A 24,845-nucleotide genomic window follows, 5' to 3' on the forward strand; every position below is an offset into this window, starting at 1 on the left:
GTGAAAGATAATAACTGGTGGCATGGTCCATCATGGTTGAAAGATTCTAAAGATCAATGGCCTGAGCAGAAGTTTAAAGTAGAAACTGATACTCAAAATTTGGAACGTTTAAGCACTTATGTTCAAGTGACTATTCCAGAAGAAGAAAATTACCAAATTCAGCAGTCTCGAAAAATTGTTGAGAGTTACAGCTTGGGTAAAGCGGTTTGTCGCCAAGCTAAGAAAACGTGCCTGTGAAGAAGGTCCTCTTACTGTATTGGAGATCCAAGAAGCTGAGGAGTACTGGATAAAACAAGTACAGAGAGCGAATTACTTTTCGGATATTCAACAACTAGAGAGGAATAATCTAATAACACCAGATTCTAAGCTTTACAGTTTAGCACCATATCTGGACAGTAGAGGTATTTTGCGTGTCAGAGGTCGTTTGGAACAATCAGAATTAATAGATGACGAAAAACATCCTTATTCTGCCCAAAACGAAGTTCACCGAACTAGTGATATTTAGTGAACACATAAAAGTATTCCATTCAGGAGTCATGGCAACATTGTCCAAAGTCAGGAATAAATTTTGGATACCTAAAGGAAGACAAGTAGTAAAGAAAGTTATTAACACTTGCCTGGTGTGTAAAAGTTCGCAGTGAAGCCCGCCAAACAGTTAACGGGTCAGTTACCCAGAGATCGTGTAGTCCAAAGTAATCCTTTCACAGTTGTAGGCATCGACTTAACGGGAGCAGTTACTATTAGAGAAAAAGCGGATAACCACAAAAAGGTGTACATAGCCTTATTTACATGCGCCGTCACTCATGCTGTACACATTGAAGTGGTTTCAGATATGTCAGCAAAAAGTTTCATTTTTTCATTACGACGTTTTTTAGCAAGAAGAGGGAGCTGCAAAGTGATTTATTCAGATAATGCCAAGAATTTCCGCAGCACATGTGAAATAATTAAAGGATTTAAAATAATCAAAGCAGATCCAAGTGTGAGTGATTTCTTGACATCCAAAGAGGTAACATGGAAATTTATAACTGAGCGTTCCCCATGGTGGGGAGGGTTCTGGGAGCGTTTGATGAGAAGCATCAAGGAACCTCTGAAGAAAATCTTAGGGAGAGCATTACTGACTTTCGAAGAGCTCTCTACAATATTAACTGAACTCGAGTGTGTGCTAAATAATAGACCTCTAACATACGAGAGCAACGAGCTGGGTAAACCTCGCCCGCTCACACCTTCACAGTTTTTATTGCCAGGACGTGGTACATTTAACTTTCCCGAGCATTTCTTGGAAATTTTTAACAAGGTATCCGACAAAGAGACTTTAACCAGGAGGAAGCTTTACCAATCTAAGCTCTTAAAATTAACATGGATCAAGTGGAAAAAGCAATATTTACTCCATCTTAGAAATGCGCATAACTTTGCTAATCCTAAAACTGAGCGGAACCTTAAGACTGGAGACGTTGTGTTGGTAGAAGGACCAAAACAATCCAAACTACTTTGGGACATGGGTGTAATTGAAAACGTGATTATAGGAAGAGATGGACATGTTCGAGCGTGCCTTGTTCGCACGCCCAAAGGACAATTCAGAAGATCGATCCAGATGTTATATCCTTTCGAGATTTAATTTAGATAGAACTTTTGATGTTATTGAGTTTTATTATATTATTAATTATTATGTTCATTTGTGGCTTTGATATACTAGTATAGATTATTCTTTTATATTATTCATTTATATATGTCATACCATTTAGTATTAATCCATTATTAATTAATGTTGATATTGTTATGTAAGTAAGTTTGTGTACTCTTATTAAAGAGTACAGGTGGGGAGTGATTTAGAAAAAAAGAGATAGAGGGCGCTGCGCCGCCCGTATGTTTAGCTAATTAAGAGTTTCGGCAGAGAGGGTTGAGAGGTTGATGAGAGTGGTTGAGAGTGACATAAACTAGATACTCTGTAATCTGTATATAATATTTGTACATAGTCTTCTCTTCATTAAATAGATTTAGTTAAAGGAAAGTGTCTTTGTTTGGCCAATAGAACACAAGAACCACCGATAAAGAAGATGTAAGTAAGTTATTACACAATATTCTCTGTTGAGTTACTTTTAAAACTAATATAAACCGAAATGGCGGAAAATAAAAATTAAGAGGATAAATAGGGACAAAACATCATGAAAAATAACTTTAATATAATTTTATATAGCTTCGGTTCTGAATAATTAATAATGAATTAAAAGAAATCGTGACAACACAGAAACATGGTTTGTATGCTGATATAGATTACAATAGTTTCAAAAATAGATGCATGAAAATCATCGGATTGCTTCTACGGACTCAAAGTCGTTTGCGGGCAATAATCAAAACACAAATCCAGCTTAATAAAATGGGGAATAATACCAAAGAGTGCAAGAAATTGGCACTGTGTCTTATCTGCTTTAGGTTTGGTCACACCCAAACGTTTAATAAAGATAAATCTCGATGATCAAAATGATGGAGGACAAGGATGCAGAAAGAACAGTTTCAAAGCCGAAGGCTTAAATTACGTATCGTAAATCATAATGCTAATTTAAGGCGGGATTTAAATACAAAATAGATTTAAAAATATTTATAATGATGTAGGAATTAAATCTGAGGAACGGACACTGTCGCTATAGCTAATTCGCCAAATTTAAGAAAACTTCCAATATTCAGTATTTTGAGAGTGCTACCAAGCAATTTGTAACCGAAAAACTGCAGGTGTAAATAATAACAAAAATAAATAATGTATCTGGAAAGCTATAGGCCGCTTTTCTTGCCTCTATGTGCAGACTGCCATCATTTGGAAAGTACTACCGGCTACAGGAGTGGAATTTAAGGATGAATGAGAACATTTAGCACTTTTATGCTTACACAAAACTTATTTCCGTTCTTCTCTGAGACAACCGTCCTTGTTTGCTATGTTCTTATTACCGCTTTTTTTTTTTTTTTTTTTTTTTTTTAATATCAAAAGAGACTGAGGAAAAAAAAAATTAAAAAAATACCTAAATCCTATTCAAATTAAAGAAACATATTTACAGAGAACTTGCAAAACTGTTTGCACAAGTTTGTTTAATCTTAATGAATTTTCTTATGCAGGTTTATGTAACATATGAACAAAGTTATTCAAGAAGGCATGCATAATTTAAAAATTAATCTTAATTAACCCTATTCAAACTGCCAAACTGAATCAAATAATTAATAATTTTGTTTAATATATAATAATAGTCATATTTTTTTAATTAAATAATTAATAATCTTAATTGAATCAAATTTAATTAATATCGATCAAATTATAAAAATTGTCAGTTAAAATTATTCGATATAGCGTTTATAACTGATATTTGAATTCACGTAATTCGGCGTTGGAAATAACTAAAGTAGCTCCTTGTTTATCTGAACTTACTGTGGCAATGCCATTTCGGAAGCCCTTGTGAACTGTCTCCGATAATTAAAGACATAAATAAATACTTATCAAAATATTAGGCGAAAGTATGTATTAAAATAACTTTACATGTCTACATTATTGAAAATAATAAATGACATTTTGAATTACATTCTTGCAACACCTATGAGCAACTATGAAGCACCATCATTTGATTAAGCGTATAATTGTATTGTTATCGTGTTATACAGTTAATAACTCCCTCCTCCCGAATTACCAAAAAATTGACGAATAGGAAAAAATGTCAGCATCTGGGGAAACAAAAATTACAGATAATATATACGAGTAAAAATGTCGCTCATGAGGTCGAGTACGAGGGAAGACCTTGACTCTCTCTGAACCGTTACGTATATCACGAAAAGCTACGAATATTTACGGCCTAATGCACGCATTTCGACAGTATTACGTAAAGGCGCAGTGAACGCACCTATTGACCTTGAGTCCATGAGAGATCAATGGTTTAACGAACTCGGCAATTTCAACATGTGAGAAACGTTCCTACCACTAATTAAAAGCAATGATAAAAAACATATTATTACGGTTGTAATTGTTTGTTCCAATAAAAAACCCGATGATAAGAAAGAAAGTGTGGGGAAAAAACAGGTTCGGAAGAATTAATTATGAATCAGTTTCCGTAATGTTTGTGCACGACGATGATAGCCGGTTCTTCCAGAAATCGTTACTTGTGGTGTATAAAAGCTTTATGCCAGAATAATAGCAGAATGCAATGAATTAAAGTCACAGAATAGCTATTTACGGCAAAATAAATGCGTAGTCTAAGCAAAAATGTAAAACTTATTAACTCGTATACATTCAAGACCAGCTTTTCTTAAAAGATAGCAAAATCTGGTATACCGCACACTTTTAAATCCGGGCACCCGTTTTCCAAGTTTACGTTTTGTTATGTTAGCTCTATAGTTTGTTATAATATAGATATTAAAATTTCAGGATAAATTTATTTATTTATTTTGTTTTTGGCTTGAGCCCTTTCTTTCTTTTTTATACTTCCTTGTATGAAGTAAAAAGGAAGTATTGTAATCGCGAAAAGTTTCAGGCAGCCTATTTCAACGAAAATATCCATTTTGACCGCTATCGAATGCAATTTAACGATGTTTTTGCGTGATATCTGTACGTAAGGACAGAATAAAAGATTCTTTTCCTCCAAAAAAAGTTATAAAACTGCTTTAAAATGAATTCTGAAGAGAAATTTTCGTGGCGTCTGTACGAACGTATGTACGTACGTATCTCGCATAACTCAAAAACGAGTAGCCTCAGAACGATTAAATTTTGTATATAGGACTGCTATAACATGTAGATGTGCACCTCGTATTTTGGTTGCGATCGGCCAGACGTATAAAAATGTATTTATATATATATCCAGTCTGTTACCCGGCTCAGTGATCTCAGTTTCTTTGCTCTTATATGTTTGTAGATTGTAAATTTTTTGCTTTAAAAATGATTGATTTATGTTATTCCTATCTTCCGGTTAAGGTTTTTATGCCTTTAGTAAATCTATATGCAATATTTTTAGAATTATCAACAATTTTAAAGCTGTTTAAGTGCCGCTAAGCCTAACATTTTTTTTGATGGCGGCCATTGCTTGTTTACATTTGAAACAGCAGACTAGTGGATTTGTTGCCAATCTAGAAAAACTTAGCTTCGCAACAACAAAGATAACGCCTTCATTTATTATTGCGAATTAAATCATGCTTAATCCTTTCTGGAATTTTTTCGAGGAAATATGTGTTTAAGATTTACTTCGTAATTTTTAATACATATAGTTAGAGTTTTTATATATTTTTGCCTTGTCGCGAAGTGAGAACTGAATTAATTGAATGAGAAATACTCAATCGTCTGTGAAAAACTGTTTCTTTTTTGTTTTGTTTGCTTAATTTCTTTTATACATCGTTCTAGCTTTATTATAGTATTTGAATAGAACATGTGGCAACGATTAGATAATTCTTTAAATGATATAAATTTTGTACATTCTGAATTATAATATGAACGAAATATAATACTCTTAAGTGAATCTAGCGTCAGAGTGTCGCTATGGTATGGTAAACAAAAATTTTAAAGAATGCATTTATTCTATTGTGGTTTATGCGCTGTCGGCGAAGTAGATTTAATTCAATCCAATAAAAGTTTAAATGAAATGCAAGAAAAAATGCATATAATTTAATATTCCGTACAAGGAAGTCATGTGGTGTACACATCAGATTTTTTAATATGGCACTTATTTCTAACTTAATTTGGCAATCAAGATGACAGCTGCATATCTTTATAATCTTTTTTTGCCCGGTTTGCAGTAGCGATAATATATTGTATTATAGTGAAAGAAAACGGATCATTGTTAATCAGAGACAGACCGGGGGGGGTGCATTGTAGCAATTACAAATATTAATCCCAATGTTCTGCTATAAGACTGCATAGCATTTCGAAGTATACGACACTGCTGTGGGGCACATATAACATTTTAAGGGAGGCTATTTAACCAACATAGAGTTTCTTAAAATACGTTCCTTATAACTGTATAAGACATTTTAGAGTACGTTGTATTTTGCTTATTCACGATACAAACCAGGCACGGCCAAAATGTGGCTCTTTGCCCCTTTAAATTCGACTCATATAGTAATAAATAGTAGTTTTATGTGTGAAAATTGACAGCCAGAAGAAAAAGATTTTTTTTGTTGTTGTTGTTGAAAAAATGAATGTTCAGTACATGTCGAAACGTTTAGTTTAAATTTACATCAAGCAAACACGTCAATTAAAAAAATGCAGTGCCATTTTTCTATTAATTGACAAGTTTCTTCTTTATGCAAAAGCCCTTTTGCTGCTTTTAAAAGGAAATAACTATCTAGTTCCGGCTCCTAGTAAATCTACTTACGGTTCTTAAATGTTTTTGAATCCTAGTATGCAGCTATCCCTGATAAGAAATTTAACCATCCCTCATATAAAGTAATTCACCTGATATAAACTAACTCTATGGCTTTCAAATCCCCTAGTTCGTTTGTTTAATCAAATGAGGCTGGGCTAAGGAAGGTAACGTAGAAATAACGTTGGCTCTGGGCATTAATTAAAAAGTACTTATAACAAACTTCAATTGCAGCAATGTTTATGATTTTCAGTACATTAATTAAATACATTTTTAAATAAAGGATATTTTATTTAACTATCTTCACACTTAGTGCAAATAATTCAATGTTAAAGGAAAATAACTGAAAGGGGACGAAATGTCGAAAATACTTCTGTCAGTTTTGGCAAAACGGGTAGGACGGATAGTATTGACCCTTAAAAAAGTACTTTATAAAAGTTTTTACAGTTAAGCAAAAGCTTACATCATTAAATATTGAGACTATGAAAAAACTATAATGATTAAAAATATATGAAATAACGATATGCACTTTAAAAACAAAATAAACCAAAGATGACTTAAAAAGAATAGAGCTGTACTTACTTTCGAACAATGTAAAACATGATAATGTAATCTCCATAGAAATCTGTTTTACAGCAAGCACAATACAGAAAAAAATACCCCTCTACCGCGAGCGAAAACAAGGTTTAAAGTGTACTGTCGCGATTTTAATGCAATACAGAAATCAGGGTTTCTAAAAATAGTTCATCTGGAAAATTAGAGATAGGAATGTGATTTGTTACTCATACCTCTCACAATAAGGAAAAAACTCGGATCATTATGCTCCAGTGAACGCATTTTGGGCATTTGGATAACGCACACCCGTCAGTCATTTCAGTTAGATGGGTGGGAACGTATTTTGAAAAATCAACGAACGAAAATTATCAAAAAAACTCAGAATACGTCTCAGATGTGTAATGACCCTTAATTCATCATAAAAAAAAAACTTGATGTACGAAGGTTTTTCTTACATTTGTTCTCTCACGAGTTAAGGTATAAAGTCAGCTATAGGATTAATATAAAACTTCGATTTGTGAAACAGCTTGCATCAGATTTAAAAAATAGCAGAATGTTTTCTTCAAAGAAATGTACTTATACCGCATTTATTAGTAATAAATTTATAAAACTAAAGATTTTCCTGTTAACAAAAACATATATTAATATTTGATTCTCATTTTATTTATTGTATAAATATTTCGGGCTATTGAGTTTTCTGCGAAGAGCCACATTTAGGCGAGAGCAGGTTTCTGTAAAAGAAATGCGAAAAGCGTTGGGGAATGAGATTCAGTTTAATCTTCTGTAGGTCAGAAACTGTGAAAGTTATACGGCCGATTGTCCTTCTAGTTTTAAGAATTGGAAGAATTGTTTGTATTGGGTGATGGCTGTTATTAAGTTTATACGCAATTTTTTGATTCCGCTATTAAGTGATTTAAGACTGAGTTGCAGTCATTTTGAGTTTATTGTATCTCACAGGGCCAGCGCCAGAGCTAGTGCAACCAGGTCGGCTGCACCGTGCGGCAGAATTTAGGGGTGACCCAATTTTTAGAATTTGAAGAAATACCTAACAACAAAATTTAGAGATGGCAAAATTTTTAGAATTTAGGGAAGGCAAAATGTTTAGAATTTTAGGACGTACCGAGCTGCAGAATTTAGGCCACGTAGAAATTGCATCGAAAAGGAGAAAGCTTGGTGCTGGGCCTGTGTATCTGACAGGGTATTAATAATTAAATGTATTTTAGATATTGTTCATTTATTTATGCTATTCCTTAATTATTTAAATTCTGTAATGGCAAAACCTAGCTCATTCCTGCTTAAAGCTAGTCAGATGCGCACAGTAAAACAGCTAAGCAGTTAAGAAGAATATTAAGCTAGAACTCACCTTACAAATCTTTGAGATAAATATTCAGCAGATTTTTTTCCCTTATGAACAGCCGACTAGAGTATTATAGAAATTTTACCAACTAAGTAATCTCTCTAAATTGATAAATCAGATTTTAATTTATCATTCATTTTTAAATCAATTTAAATTTATCATTTAGTCATTCACAATTTAAAAGCAAATCTTTAATATCGAACTTCAAACTAAGTTTATAAAATCAGAATCTATGTAATATGATCAGAAACTGATTAGGAAGTTAATTTATAATTTTTCTTAACAAGCACACGGGTGCTATCAAATACAAAAAATAATTCAGAAAGCTGTTAACTAACCTTTCTTGTGCGGAACTTCATGACTGTACATATCGTAATCATCATCTTCGATATCATTTTCATCTTCCTCGGGAATTACTTCAAGTTCTAACTCATCTGGGTAATAGGCATAACGGCGGGGATCACTCAGATATTGAGCACTGTTATCAATGAATTCTACATCCTCATACTGAGGAACATCTCCATGTTGCACTTGGTATTCTTCTTCATCACTGCCGTAATCTGGTGATGGTGTAACAGGACCATGAGTTTGTTCATCAGGATGTTCAACCTCATAGTCCTCATTAACAGAACTGTAATTATCCTCTGACATTGCTTCCAAATAATCTTCTGGAAAAGTAGCTTTGTGGACGACAAAGTCTTGAGAATCATAGTCAGACTCAAAGGAGTCGCTCTGTTTTTCAAATGAGCCTTCATCACATTCTTTTACAATAATTCCATCATCAAGAGCGGAATCAAGTTTACTATCACTACTTATTGAATCGTTTTTCAGATTCAAAGTTTTATTCAGTTCCATTTTTGACAATTTTTCTTTGCATTGACCGAATGTTCTATTTGTTTGAATATTTACAGTTTCATCTTTGTTCATCTCGGCTACTTTTTCCACGCTTTTGTCCAAGTCTTTCTGTTTGGAAATAGCATCAGCATCAGATACGGTTTTTAAGCAAGACGGGCTGCTCAGTTTCGTCAACGAAAGTGAATGTTGAAGAGCATTGGCAGCGGAATCTACCTCAGCGCTGCTGCGTTCGATTTTTGAAGACCCGATATTCGTTTTCGAATGTGTAGAATTAGAATGCGTAGAATCATGAAGGTTTGAAGGTCTTTCCTTTTCAACATTTTCTTCAGTGCCGAAGACAGGATTGAAATTTCTTAGCAATGATTGGCTTTTGCTGTGATCCGATACCGCAGTTTTATGCTTTGTAGTAATTTGTTCACTCCTAGTTACCCCTTCACAGAGTTTCTGCGGCTGATCGTCAGATGTCTGAAAGGTTACGGGAGTGATTTTGTTATAAATTTCACTACTGCTACTGCTTCTATGAACAGATGAAATTCTTGAGGTTGTACTCTCAAAAGTTTTACTGTTGCGGCTGGCACATATGCTTTTCACATTATTTAGTATATTATCAACGCTGGGAACTGCTGTACGTGGGTTTGCTTTGCTCTGAATTCCAATTTCGGTAGAAACGTGTGTTTTATTATGACCATTTAAGAGTTGGGATTTTCTGGAAGCAGGAGTGGAAGTAGTAACATGATGAACATTAACTTTGTCCACCTGGCTCTGGAAAAACCGCAGGCTTTCTCTAAAACCACTGGTAGTATCACTGCTACTTCTTACAGTACTCGAAGCCATCTTGTTATCGTCTGCGAAACAGGAAATTTCGGTACTAGAAGAGTCGTCAGCAAAGGAGGATCGCAGTGATCTCTAAAAAATAATGAAGAAACATAAATTATTTGTATTAATTTTTATTAAAAAAATTCAAAGCATTAATCAGAAAAAGGTAATTTTCATGTAAAAATCCAGTCTTTAAATAATATAATACACAAATGGGGTAATTTATGATAAATCAAATGTTTTTAAGGAGGAAACGGTAAACCTGAAATTTAGAAAATAATGCATTTCATCAGCATGGCAGATGAAATATATTACGAAAAAAAATTTTTTTTTAAGGAATTTACGGAATAATTTATTCTGTACAGTCAATGTCTCAGTATCCTCTGATTCAAAACTGTGGTTTTAATTATCCGCGGCTCACTGCGGCAAAGAAAAAGATCACATATGTCGTAATTCCGATCTGCAAGCCAGTTGACAACATTTATTACAGAACTGAAATACAATAGCTTAGAAATTCCAGTACTGTCATAACATGCCAGAGGCTCGTTCATGTTACAGGAAAGATATCATCCCAGCATTTCAATCTCAAATCGGACTTGAAGGCAAAATATTTGTTGGTATGGAATTGTGGCTATCAACGAGCACAGAGTATAATACATGTCTTTGTAATACATGTCTTTCAATGTATAATACATGTCTTTCAATGTATAATACATGTCTTTCAGATTGCATTAATTATTAATTATTCTTCAAATTTAGTGCCGTGTAATCTAATTTTTTTTATCTCAACAAGAAAGGGCTCCAAAACATAACAGTATGAATATTGCAAGTGATTGAATGAATTGAAAACTATTAGTGCGTTATCTGCGCTACGAAAATTTATGACTATTATTTCTATCGTCCTTTGGAAGTACTTTATGCTATACAATACAAGAAGAGCATTTCTTTGTTTTTTACTCATCTTATGAGGATTAAATTTAAATAATGAAATCCCTTTCTTTTATAGCTACGAGAAAGAGTATACTCTAGAATGCAATATACTTTTTTACGATACTTTATTTGGTACAGCAGTATGCAATGTATACACAACAGATTATTATTATTTTGTTTATTTTGATAATCTCTTACTATGCAAAATTTATCAATTTATTGTGTATGTAATATAAATATATTGATCTAGAGGGGAATAATAATAGTTTTTTCGTTATTATTAGCAGTTTCGTGCATCTGCGGCAAGTCTTGGGAATACGGGCTCTGTACTGTGTATATGTTACCGTGAAAGACCGAAATTGGAGAATGTCGACTTTCACCGGAGAATGTCAACATTCACCAAATACGTCGGTGAAAGATCGACTATTTCTTTACATTCTTGTACATTCGGACCCTCACCGGTGTATGTCGACAATCACAGATATCAAAATCGTAAAAACAACCTTGTATTTAGCGTAAGTATATTGAAACACTCAATCGATTTCGAGGGCAGCTAAAGGTCCCTCCTCATCAGGAGAAAGAAATACCTAGAAAGAAGAAAAATAAAGGGGAAGGAGTCTCAGAAACACGTGGTCCTTATCAGCACTGCACGTGGTTAACCGGATTTTTAATCAGAGTTACACTGGCCGCCTACTTTTACTGAGCCAGGCTATCTGATCAAACATGTAACACAAAGGACAAGAAAATTAGCGAAGTTAAAAATAGGGTGCGAGGGGCAACTGCACCTTCACGCTCAAAATAATTATTTGAAGTTCAGAATCGAAGAAGAAGATTGTGCAATTCAAAGTGTCATAATAGTTTAAGTTGTTGCAATAAATAAGATTTGAATCACATAATTTGGTAAGTTTATAACTTCTATTATTTTCCTTTCTCATTTTGAATGTACTGTGTGTTTTAAGTTCTTATGTTCTTAAGTTCTAATTCTGAGTCTCAAGTGCGTTTTTTGGCGAATGAATTACGGAGAAGGAAATATAATATTCTTATATGTTCAACATTCACCATTAGTACATGGTGAATGTCGACATTCACCGGTGTAAGTCAGAAATAAGAGTATTTGGAAAATATTTCGGACATACACCAAGCGACTATGTGAATGTTGACATTCACCGGTGAAAGTCGACATTCTCCAGATTTCGGTGTTTCACCGTAACATATATAATCAATATTCCTCTCTCATCTTTATACCAGTATTCCGCAGTATATTGAAAGCAAGAAAAATACAAAAAGAAATTAAAAGGATTCTGTTTAATTGGAGACTTCTATTGAAAACACTCTAATTATCGAAAGAGCGCATCGTAAGTTTCAGTTTCTGCGATCTTTTAACAAATCGTAGTTTCCATTAGCATTTGAGTAAAAACTTACTTGAATACTAATGAAAATGTGACAGACCTGCTTGTATACTGTTTGATGACTTCGGAGCCATTTTAAAAAGAAAGTAGTGAAAGATTACCAATAAATATTTACAGAAAATATAAAAATTTCGGAAGATGAAGTGCTATCGGCTAAGAGCTTCAATAAATGGAATACAGATGTCATATTTTAATCTTAGATATTAGTAAATTCATAAAATTTTACTACAGTTGGACGTATCAGAATATTCAGTTTTAGAAAATAGTTATATATTGTTAGTTAAAAAATAACTCAAATGTTTTGACGGATTTAAGGCTTCAGCACCTAATACGTAATAATTAAAATAACTTGCTTATAATAAATAATATTAATGTAGAACACGACAAAGCATTATTTTTCATAATTAAGACCAGCAGAGTTCCCGTTCGTACCCCAGGAGTTTATCGTTGTGGTTTAAGTACTTTTCAGACCTATACACAACCTATTAATGACAACTGAGAAGCTTTCTTTTTCATATTAAGAATTTAAAGCAGATTTAACCTTACACAATCGGCGTCAAAACACGGTAAAGGAAAATGTTGTTTACAATGCCGTCAGCTAAAACTATAAATAATACGTTCGCAGGCTTTTGGAATGTACTAAATTAATTTAAAGTAAAAATAATTACAGAACCCAGTCTTCTTACTTCCACCGGCAGTATGCCTCTTGATCTTCGAAACGAGCACATAACGTAGATTTTTATTAGTTTTCGTAATCTGAATGGAATATATCAGTGATTTGTGATATTGGTTCAAAGACTAGATAAGCTACTCAGTTTAAATTTAATAATTTCTATGTAGGTTCTAAATTAAGGGAAAGAAAATTAGTTAGCTTTTAAGTCATTTAACTCGTTTACATGGCGTATGTAGTGTAGCATAAAGCACATTAAATTTAAACCACGCTTTGAATAAATTAATGGGATATCACGGAGAAATGCCTCAAATATTGTCTGCAGAAGGAGAAAGAAGTGGGGGAGGGGAGGAGAGTGGATGAACAAAGAAAATACTAATTATTCAGAAAAATGTTTACAATACAATGAAATTAGACTATTTTGAAAGAAAGAAGTAGCGTAAAGAACAAGGGGAAAGTACAAATTCCCTTTCGACTGCACATTTTTTTTTTTTAATTACTTGTCCTCGATTTCTCTACTGCGGGAATAAGACGTTTCAGTCCGGAGCACTAAGACAGAAAAAAACTTGCAAAAACCAGTTTCTAGCAAGTGCACTACAACTAATGATTTGTGAATACTGGAAGAAAATTAGCTCGTTACGTATATGAAGAAAGCTGCAGGTGTTTATTATGCATTTTCCAGCGAAGTAAAATCAAAATAAACTAACTATTACAAACAGAGAAAGGAGGCAGGTAGTTCTCAAGGATAAAGTATTCATGAATCTATAGTGAGTCTTGATTATAAAACGAGTGTCTCATTAAAATCCATAAAGTGGATCCTTTATTCTTCGTATTTCATAATTTCAATTTTAACAAATGCAGTGACTTCTCAATAAGTCAATAGTCCATGCAAGTAAGTCGCTGCGAAAACACGAATCGAAAATTTAATGGTGCTTCCAAAAATATATAGTGCGTGTACAAAGATATAGGACTGTATCTCTTCAGCCAGTTCAGGAACATCTGTAAAAGTTTAAGCAGCTGCAATGATTATTAACATAGCTAAACTTTCTTTGCTTAAAATATCGTTCTACAGTGGGAAGAAGTTTAATTAGAGTTCTTTGTTTAATATTTATTAGGCAGCAGCTATCTGTTTTCATGCATTCAAAGACAATACAATGAGAAGCAATAAACATTTCTTCCTACACTGCAACTATCTTCGAACAGTGTTTGGCACTTATGGACTATTTTCTGTTCCCTGAAGTAAAATCTCATTTTGAGCAGCTTCATTTTTAGAGAATTTCAGAAAGACTTTAGAAAGAAAATACAGAACTCCAACAGGTGACTTCGATGAAGGCATACAGAAAAAGGTCTGGAGATAATAAAAAGTGTATAGCACTAGAAGAAATCATGTAGATGGATAAAGACTGATTTCGTTTTCCAATCTAGATGTTTCTTATCAATTTACTCATAAAGCTTTCCCTACGCAGAATGTATATCCTTAAACTGCAAGTACATTTTGAAATGAGAAACTGATAGCCTTCTCCTCAAAAATAATAGTTTTTGTTGAATTAATATGTAATCGAAACTGAGTGTAATGCAATACAAAATGAGAGGATAAATCTTGGACAAAGCATTTGTGACGCTATACATAATCGCAAACGGGTATTGTAAAGTAGTGACTTATGATTATTTTTTTTTTGCGTCGTATAAATGGCATTTTACAATATCTTACCTTCTATTAAAGAGATGACATAGTTTTAGGATATACATGAAATTCAATTTCAGCTGCGTAAACCGCAATATTTAATCTATTCGTAAATGCATTGGAAGTTGAAATAAAAATGAGACAGAGCTCAGTAGCTGACGAGGTTTCTATTTTCACAAAATAGAGGAACATAAAGTAAATTTTAAGGAATAAAGGAATTGCAACAATTTAACCAACTAATTTGTTCTTAGCTGTATTTTAAAAAAGCTTCATATTTGATATTCATATTCACAGGCATAGTATTTAAGTACTTAACTTTATAGCTTTTTTCTTAAGACTTTGTTTAGTTAGCACACTACTAAGCCGAGCATTGATTAAGATGGCTTCTTTTGTATGTGTAGGTAGGTATTATGAACTCATTCTAAATTCATTCATTGGCGAAATAAATTTTCTTTCGAAAGGAAAACGTCCTTAAAAATGGTACAATTTTGTCTCCCATTTGAATTTCAATGAGTACGGTCACAGCTGAAAATCTCCAGAACAAAAGAAAAAAGACTATTCGATGGTAAATGGATAAAAATAGGGTTTGGTGGTTAAAAATAAATTTATTATGTTACTCTTATTTAAATAATCTGACACGTAAAGCAAGGAATAAATGAGAATTTCTCGCTTAAGTATTCCGTTCACTTTCTCGTAAATGGAATTCCCACTATTATTTTAAAACTACTGCGCAACTTTCTCCTCAATTTAAATTTCAGATTACTTTCTTCGTTTACTTGAATATTTGCATCCTATATTTCTGATACTTTATTACTTCAGTCTCAAGTTGTTTATTTTTATAATTTAGAAATTTTTAAACAATGTATCTGTTTCCTGATTACATTAGATAAACTTCGAAAAGTTTCGGACAGAGACTCATCAACAATTCATTGTGCCTTTACATGAAATCATACAGCAGATCCCTGAATAACCAGTTTATTGTGCTAACCGTTGCGTCTCAAGAACACATGAGAGGAATGTCTTCATTTATTGTAACAGTCTAGTAAATTATAGAAGGTACATAAACTAATGTTCATCGGCCAAAAATGTCCTATTACGTCTTCTCATTTACTGTACGAAACTGTTAAATAAGTATATAAGGAAACAGATACATGCTAATTCCCTCTAAAATCGATGAAATTTTCTATAGAATCAACGCTAAGCCTAGGCTGATTTTTGGCTAATTTTACAAGTATGATTATTATTATATATTAATTAGTATTACTTTAAGTTCCATTATTTGAATTAAATTTGTGTCTGTTGCTGATGAGAAAAATCGAGACAACAAACTACAATGCACAATACATGACGTTTATCCGGCTGGAATTTTAAACGTTATTAATTTTGGATGTACTGAGAATACACAATGTGTTTTCTAGAGGTTATTTTAAGTTTCTAATAGTTACTATTTTAAAGTTTTAAACATGTTTTTCTGTCTATTCTCGTTTCCCACCTACTATTCCCTACCAAAATAAGTTTTTAGTACCGCGTTACATGTAGGTGAGGTAGAAAGAGTATTTAAAGGAAAGTTTCGCTTACTTCATCCGAAAAAGAGTCCTTGCTTTTTTGCGTCAAAAGAGTTTGCCGTCAGACTACTTCGTTTTTTAAAGGTAACTATGCTTGGTCGTATTGTACGTGCCTGCTGATATTCGCTGGATAATTTAATTAACGACGTTAAATAATTTTGTACAGCTTTGGCTAAGTTCAGTTTAATTTAGCAGTAGAGTAATTTCTTATTTTGATTTAAAGCCCAAGTGGAAACTTTTTTGTAAGCCCAAGAAAGGGGCCATCTGTGTTCTTAGTTTGAAATAATAAACAGTAAGTTTAACCCTTCTTTGGACTTTTCATTTGCATACATAGTTCAACAAGGTTTCTACTAAGCATAGACAAAATAGTTACAAACATTACAGTTTTATGTGAAATTTTTACTTTTAAATATATTTTATGCATTATTTAGTGTTCATTATTTATTGTTACTTATATTTAGTTTATTTTGTGCATTATTTAGTTTTATTTATGCATTATTTATATCTCATTATTTAGTGTTCCAGAGTCTTGATAATTTATTGTAATTTATTTTCAAATATTTTCACCAAACACAAAGATTTTACGCAATTATGTCAAATTGCCACTTATACAAAAAGCCTCATTCTTTAGATGATCCTACGTAACCACAGAAACTATATATGAAATAGCCGAAAGGCAACAAGAACTGAGGAATGATTTCGATGAATGATAAAGTCGGTTTGTACACCTTGTCATGAAATATGTTGGTATGTTGAAGGTTAAACATTTCAGTTGCATTTCAGTTAAAGTTTTTCTAAACAGTTTACAGAATACTTCTGTCAGGTACAGAACCAAAGTTATTAACTTTCGGAGCTGTTTAACGATTTTATAAACTCTCCTTTTAAACACATTTTAGGAGAAAGAGTACGTTTTCAGACTGAACATATTCCCCTTTTTATTGAGCTTACAACTTCAGCGTTATTATGCTAAGACTAAAAAATTTCGCGAGTTTGGAAATTTAACAATGAAGGATGTACGAGTATTTTTATGTGTTAAAAAACATCGGGTTCGATTCGTAGGCAGTCTTAGCTTGATAAAAGGAACCTGATATTCACTGTTGATAAACATTAGATGCATATGGTAATTAAGAATTGCTTTATGCTATTTTAATAGAGTCAAAGCACTGAAAACGGATGTGAACTGGAAACAGTGTGCATAATTTTTGAGAAAGAAAAAAAGTATAAGAATGTGCAGTGTGACAAATTGCTTTAGTTAAAAAATAAGAGTAGTATGAAAGTCACAGTTCCCCAACGAGGACCTCAAACTCACAGGCCCAGTGCGCAGCAAAACTTCCAAGCGGATTGGGAGTGAATCCGCACGCGGAAACGCAGCTAATTTGATAAGGAGGAAAGTTTTATGATTCTTAACATAGTTGATAAAATGTCACTGAGGAAAGTTTGAGGCGTTATGAGTTTATATGTGATAATATGTGGTTTATTATGTCTAATATAGACCTTAACAGGGGAATTAAAGTATTTGCGTGAGTTTGAAATGTAATTTGAGAAAACTATAAGTAACAGAACTCCCTGATAATGCGGATTGGCATAACAGTATCTAATCATCGTATTTCCTATTATAATATAATGAAGAAAATGTGTCAAGATCCTGGACAAATCGCAAGATATGGAGGTTTGGATGCCTTATATCTTGCTGCTCAAGTTAAAATATCAAAAATTGGCAGGAGAGTGTGGATGCTTTTTAACTCATTTGTTATATTTTACGAGCGTAATTAATCAAATAAGCGCTCATTCTATTATTTAATTTTAGATATAATTTTTAACTTCTTTCATACATCTTAACCTTCGTATTTCTTAACGTACTATAATTTTTAATTTGTTTTATACTTTTTACCCTTAAATTTTCAACATATTCTGATTTTAACTTATTTCTCATATTTTACGAGCGTAACTACTCAAATATGCACTTATATTTCTCATGTTATTTACTTTTAGATGCATATTTTAAGTTTTGCAATTTCTAACATATCCCAAATTTTTAATTAATTTGTTGTATTTTTTAATATACGTGACTTTTACTTAAATTTAAACGTAACTTTTATTTTCATATACTTTACTGTATAAGGTATTTTCCCCGTCTTTTTAGCGTGCCTTCGTGGTGTAGTGGTTCTGCACACTGGGTCGGTATTCCAGAGGTCCGTGGTTCGATTCCCGGCGAAGGCGATTGCTCCTTTTTCATCTTGCCTGCTTCCAAACAAATACCTAATGTCTCTACAGACGTTTTTAATTTTCAACATATTCTAATTTTTATCTTATTTATTATATTTATATTTTCTGACCATATCTTTCTGAAGTCATCTTTACTCAACTTGAAACATTATTTTTAACCTTTCTAGTTTCCTATATACTCTTAATTTTAACTTATTCAGTATATTTTCTCGCCATATACATGATCTCTAATTTCAAATACATTTTTGTTTTACTTTTTTTATCCTATCTACACTTAACTTTAACATATTTATTATATTTGAAGTTTATAATACACATTTATTTTAGTGTTTCATTGAATTTTGCATGATTTTTTCGTATGTTTAATATTCTTGACGACACAAAAAATTTTTCGCATTTTATTTATAACTTTGTTAATGACTACTAATACCTTTACACAGCATATCATCACCACCATACATATACTTACAGAGGGAAACAGTAAGAGATATTTTACCAAAATACATGTTACATTTTCGAATATTTTAACTTTCATCTATCCTGAATACAGAAATGTTTTCATAAATTCCTCATCTTATCAACTAATATTTATTGCTAATATCCCTTTCATGAGGAATAACATCTTTTCAGTACAAAATTAAGCCTAAATAATGTTCCATTTTCTTATAATTGTACATATTAGTTTGCAATTACAGAAACCTTCTGCGGATTTTAGAGAGCTGTAATTTAATTAATATTACCTTTTTCTCAGAAAAAGGCTCCAAATACCTAATTCATTCAAATTTTCCTACATTACATATTGCCTTAGTACAGGATACCCATTTTAGAACGATTTTTCTTAACATAAAATAATGAATTAAATATGAAATAAGCATGTTCCGCTGTATAAATTTTACTGTTTTAACCCAAATCAGGATAGAACCTCTACGGAATTTATTTATCCCTAATTCCCAGCAAGTTTAATGAGTCTTAACAGATTCTTATCGGCTTCAGATTAACTATGAGTGGGAAAAACCTTGAGTTCATTTTATCTAGCCTTATCAGTATACATGCAAAATTCATGAATCATTTTGCAGTACAATCAGCACTTTAGATACATTTAATACTGATTCAACTAACTTTAATTAACTTTCACTTAGGATTTTTAAAAGATAAGCATATTTATGTTACATATTAATAGACTAGTCTCAAGCGTTATCGTTATTGGGGGAAAATATAATTAAACATCCAATACTCACATACACACTAAAATCCTACTCATTAGAATTAATAAAACATTGCCCATTTTTTTCGATTAAAATCTTGTAATACATTATTATAAAATCTTATGATATCATTTTCTATGTACAGTATACGGTAAAAACAAAAGTATTCTTATGATAACTTATTTACCCTCAAGACATAGGATCCAAAACTTTTCCTTCATTTGTAAATTTACCTTTACATATTAAAGTAAAAATTCCTTGCCACCCTCCTTTTCTTATGATGACTCACACATATCTCCTAACAAACGAAAATCGGAATATTTACCCTTCCGTAAATTTAGACAGACTTTCATCGGGAACGAAATTTTTTTTAATTAAAAAACTAAAGTGTGTCCTACTAAAGAACATTGAAACAATCACGATAAAATACATATTTATCATTCAATAATTCAGTTTCAAAACAAACTCGGATATTTTCTTAATGATATATGCATCGTTTTCATCTCCGAGTTGAATTTTATACGTCTATCATAGATCTTTCAATGGCTTTCATACTCATATACAGTAAAAGACGTCTTGTTTTAATAATTTTAACTTATATTATTGATAAATGTATTAATTAATTTTAGAAGAATTCATTTCAGAACTACCTTTTTCCATTCTGAGACATTTGAATAAAACACTTTGTACCATAGTGACATCAAAATATTACAGTATTGATTATGAAGACATCAAAATTGTTTCCAATTCCTCATCTAGAGATGCCAGTAAATTGCACTATAGCAGAAGATTTAATTCATTTAGACACTATTTGTAAACAGAAAAACTCTCCAGATGTTTCCATAACATCATATCGTACCCATATATATTTTTTTAATTTAACCCAATTTTGGTTAGTTCATCAACTCGGATGTGGATATATTTCTGACCGGAAACGTCAGATGTTTATTTCTTTTGCTTCATAAATCATTTAAATCACCCCAGATTTCTTTAATCACTGAGGAAAATATTTAAATTTTCAATAAAATTTAGCACATCTATCCAATGCCTGAATTCATAAACTAAGAAATAATAAAAATAATAACAGAAAAAATCACTGTTTCAGAATTTAGGAAGAGATTTTCACTAAAGAGAATGGAAATATACTGAACTTCATGCACGATTTTTATCGTTTCTTACCAAAGATTTCAATATCATGTTCTTTTCCAAAGAATGTATATCATTTTACATTATTTTAAGAGTATCAAGCAAGTTTTGTTGCAAGTGTTCACTTAATGGCACTAAATGTTTTAGGAAGAAACTAAATCTTTTACTTCTTTCATGAAAATTATAAGGTATTTTTCTCCTATCTTCCAGCATGCCTTCGTCATGTAACGGTAGCACATTGGTGTATATTCGAGAGGTCCAGGTTCGAGTCCTGGCTAAAGAATTGCACATTTTTCACGTCTCCTGCTTCAAAATAACCTAATGACTCTACAAAATTTATAAATAACTACGATATATCATAAAAATTTTAAGACTTCAAGTACTATGAAAGAGCTCCAAAAACATAAAAATATTTTCAATATCTCAATTCCTATAGAAAATTTTAGATATATTTATATTACTTCAGTCGAAATTAAAGACATGTTATCCAACCAGATTTATTACATGATTTGATATATTTCCTGTATTTTTTTCCTAAACTAGAAGCTTTACATATGCAAACTATTACCCTGAATAAAGTAAATTTTATCCTCATATTAAAGAGCATTTTTACTATGCAAAACTATTTTAAGTATCATAATCAATGTTCACATGTACAATTGTTAATATAAGTCAATTTCGCTTAATAGTACAGTTATGCAACTCGAACTAGAAAAAAAAAAGAGCTGAATAACCTCTATCATATACAGAAGATAGAGCAGAATTTCATGAATGACTTAAAATACATTCAGTTGTGGAAAAAGCAACCTTATATTATATAATCATGTACTGTACACCTTTCATATATTCCACACATTTTTGAAAACAAGTTTTCACTTAAGTCAAGGCTTTCCTAAAGTCAAGTAGTAATAAAAGTTAAATTATCTGTCATTTTATAATTCTGCTAATTATTTTACCCCCCTAAAATACTATATATTCATATAAATAAATATGATGTTGGAACACACATCAGTGTTCGCATAGAACTGAAAATTCTACGTAAGTGACACAATTACCCGAAGATCGCAGCTTTAATCAACTTCAATCGTAATCATCTAATTACTTTCTCATGCGACGCAAGGTATTTTAACTAGCACATATTAAAAAAACGGTTTTATATGCAAGCCTTTCGTTTCCTTACGAAACAGCTTCAAAAATGCAGCGTTGACTTATACGTAAGGTTACAACGTTGCATTATCTTTTGTCGAATCAGATGAATAAGTACAGAAGAATAAAGATAGTACTGATAAAAGCTATTGCTGATTTATTAATTTTTTAAATAAAAAGTCTATACATATTCAGATGAATACAGTTAAAATATGGAACTATGAATTTTTCTAGCAAACGCCAGTTCATCATTTTTTAAAAAATCTTTCTGTTGGGCGCTTGTTAATGTCAGCATGCCAGCTAATAATAATCTCACGTTTTCCACATTGTATTATGGATAAAAAAATATCATCGATGAAAGATAAGAAAAGAAAAAGGGGAAAATAACAGATGGTTCACAACTTACGATGCTTCGTCTTTACGACGGAGCAAGAGAGATATATCTATCAGAAATGACTTTATGAATTTTGAATTTTGACCTCCTCTTGTAAAGATAATATAGAGCATCATGCGTTACGTAGAGTGAGGAGGCACAAGAGATTGAATCTTTCAAGAACATCGATATCTCATTGCCTTTTACAAATTATTAAACTCCAATCGAAGGCTGAATTGTAAGTAATGCTTATATAGTTCCAACGATTATACTAGCTGGCAATATCAGATTAAACTTCAGACAAATTCTTAAAAATTCATGCAAATTTCCATAAAACACTTTCCACACAGCTCTGCCTTTGAAGACAGATAGATTTAGAATGCTTTGCCACAAAAAGTAACGTACGATAACTATCTGTAAGCTATTCTCCAACCCGATAAGAAGAGACAAAGATCCACGACCTTGTTACAGTAGCCTTCCCACTATCCCAAAATCAATTAAAATTTAGTGCTTCAGATCATGTGTTGTTTCAATTATACACATTGATATTGAACACAAGCATACTGTGTTTAATTTCAGTGGAATATTCGGTAAATTAGAAGAGATATTTACCACTTGACTACAATACAAGACAGACATTGAAATTTTATTGACAGAAAACCTTTTTTATAATAAGCTTATAAAGCTTATTGCCGAACTATGGGCTATATTAAGCTTTCCGAGCAAACGCTAGGATACGTTATGGTGTTTATTAAGATAAGTACATTAGATTCGCCTTCAACTTAGTATATTTTCAAATTGTAGAGGATTTATTAGAGTGTAAACCCATCATATACCGAGAAGCATCTATCCCTTCTCTGGATAATCCTATTTCATACAGAGCATGGTAATTGAAGAAATCACACGAAAATTCTATACTTATATGCAATAATATACAACTGGAGTCTCAGAAATTAAAAGCTTTGGAAAAAGAATGCCTTCTAATACGTTCCCTGAGTACTGCGTAACTTTCCAACATCCTCACCTTCAGGGAAAATTGAAACTTCGTCGTGAGCAACCACATACAGTGCAATCGTTTAGAAAGTGCAGTTATCGATTTAAATGCATCAATAGGTTCTTTTTTGTTCATCCGTTTCGCTCCAAGAAATGCCGAAGGGTAACGCATCAGAAATGTTGAAGTTTCTTCGCCCGCTTCATTCACTCTCCCTACATTATTTTTTTATTGCTGTCGCATAGATTCCGATGCAATAAGTCATTCCGATGCAATAATTCAATTATAATTGGAAAAAAAGCGAAACATTTTGAAAACGCGAAACATTCACTAACTATAAAAATGAACGCCATTAAATTGTTTTTTTAAATTATTTCGAAAGATATTTATCGAAACTTACTGCAGTTGCATATTATTTAATTCATTAGGCATTTGATTTATTTAATTTATTCGGTATTTATTTTGAAAAATATAATTAATATAAAACACTATTTGTAAAATATAAATACTAAAACTTAATTTTATATTTCAGCAAAAAAAAATATAACTAAACCTCCAGCGGTAATGCTTATAATTTTTTTCTAGGTTACCTAGTATAGGCGTTATTCTAGCAGAACGACTGCATGAAAAAGCCTCTGACACTGGTTTAACGACTTAGAAAATGATCAGCGGAAGAAAAAGATTTTCAGAGGATCAGCCTGTTTATAACTTAGAGTTAAAATGGTTCCGGATGTTCTGACTATGCATAACTTGTTGATTTCGAGGAAATTCAATCTAGCTACCAAATTAAAGAATATTCGCACAACAGAATTGACTTTTATAAGAAATTCGAGAAATAAATGCCTGCGGAAAACTTGTATTTCATATGCTACGTAAAGCCATTTTTTAAACTCCCGAACAAGAAAGAATGCAAATTATTTTGCGAGAAGTAATCTTAGCCAAAGTCAGTAGATGAAAAAGATCAGCCTCTTACCAACGCTGACGTCACTTATTTACAGAAGAGGGAGAAAGAAGCCACAAAGGGAGTAATTGTTTATGAGCAGACTTTAAAAGTCAGCAACGTCATCCAAGAGCAAAATTCGTTATAAAGTAATATTTATCCCAACTATCAGCTGCCTCATCTTGCAAAATAAACATAATTGCATGAAACTCTTGCAAAGTTTTGAGCATATTCTACGCAAATACGAAAATATTTCTTAATCAGGCCCTCCATATAAGTATCATTCCCAAGGCAGATTGTTGTGAAACTCATCAGTGTTTCATAAACACGTCCAAAGAAAACAGCAATTTATAAGACAAGATCAAGTGACCTTTATAAGTAACTATCCTTAGTTTTTGAAAATGTTTAATAAAAATGCTCTTGCAAGAGCCTTTTAAACTATAATTTTACAATTTGAGAATAGCAACTTTTAAAGAATTGAATTATTTAATTACTGGCATCAGCTGCTCTTGTAAAAATTTTGTTCTGTACTGTGACAAAAGTAAAAGTGTTGATAAATTAATCAATCTCGTTCGTTTTTCTACTTCTGCATCAAGCACCGCCTTTAGCATGCTCCGATGGTCACCTTCGCACTACCCAAGTAAGTCAGTTTAT

General features: G+C 32.1%; 1 protein-coding gene across 5 annotated transcripts in view; it reads right to left on the reverse strand.

Annotated features, from left to right (window-relative positions):
- LOC118194027 (uncharacterized) overlaps positions 1-24,845 on the reverse strand; it is a 359,931-nt gene that overhangs the window by 79,513 nt on the left and 255,573 nt on the right. For all 5 annotated transcript variants that reach the window (XM_035365210.2, XM_035365209.2, XM_035365211.2 and 2 more), the window contains one exon: positions 8,574-9,996. In XM_035365210.2, coding sequence (XP_035221101.1) covers positions 8,574-9,996 — 1,423 coding nt within the window. The remainder of the gene's footprint in view (positions 1-8,573; positions 9,997-24,845) is intronic.

The sequence above is a fragment of the Stegodyphus dumicola genome, chromosome X1, assembly GCF_044657685.1.
Source record: "Stegodyphus dumicola isolate Sdum_Otavi_A_Nest chromosome X1, ASM4465768v1".
Classification (NCBI taxonomy): Eukaryota; Metazoa; Arthropoda; class Arachnida; order Araneae; family Eresidae; genus Stegodyphus; species Stegodyphus dumicola.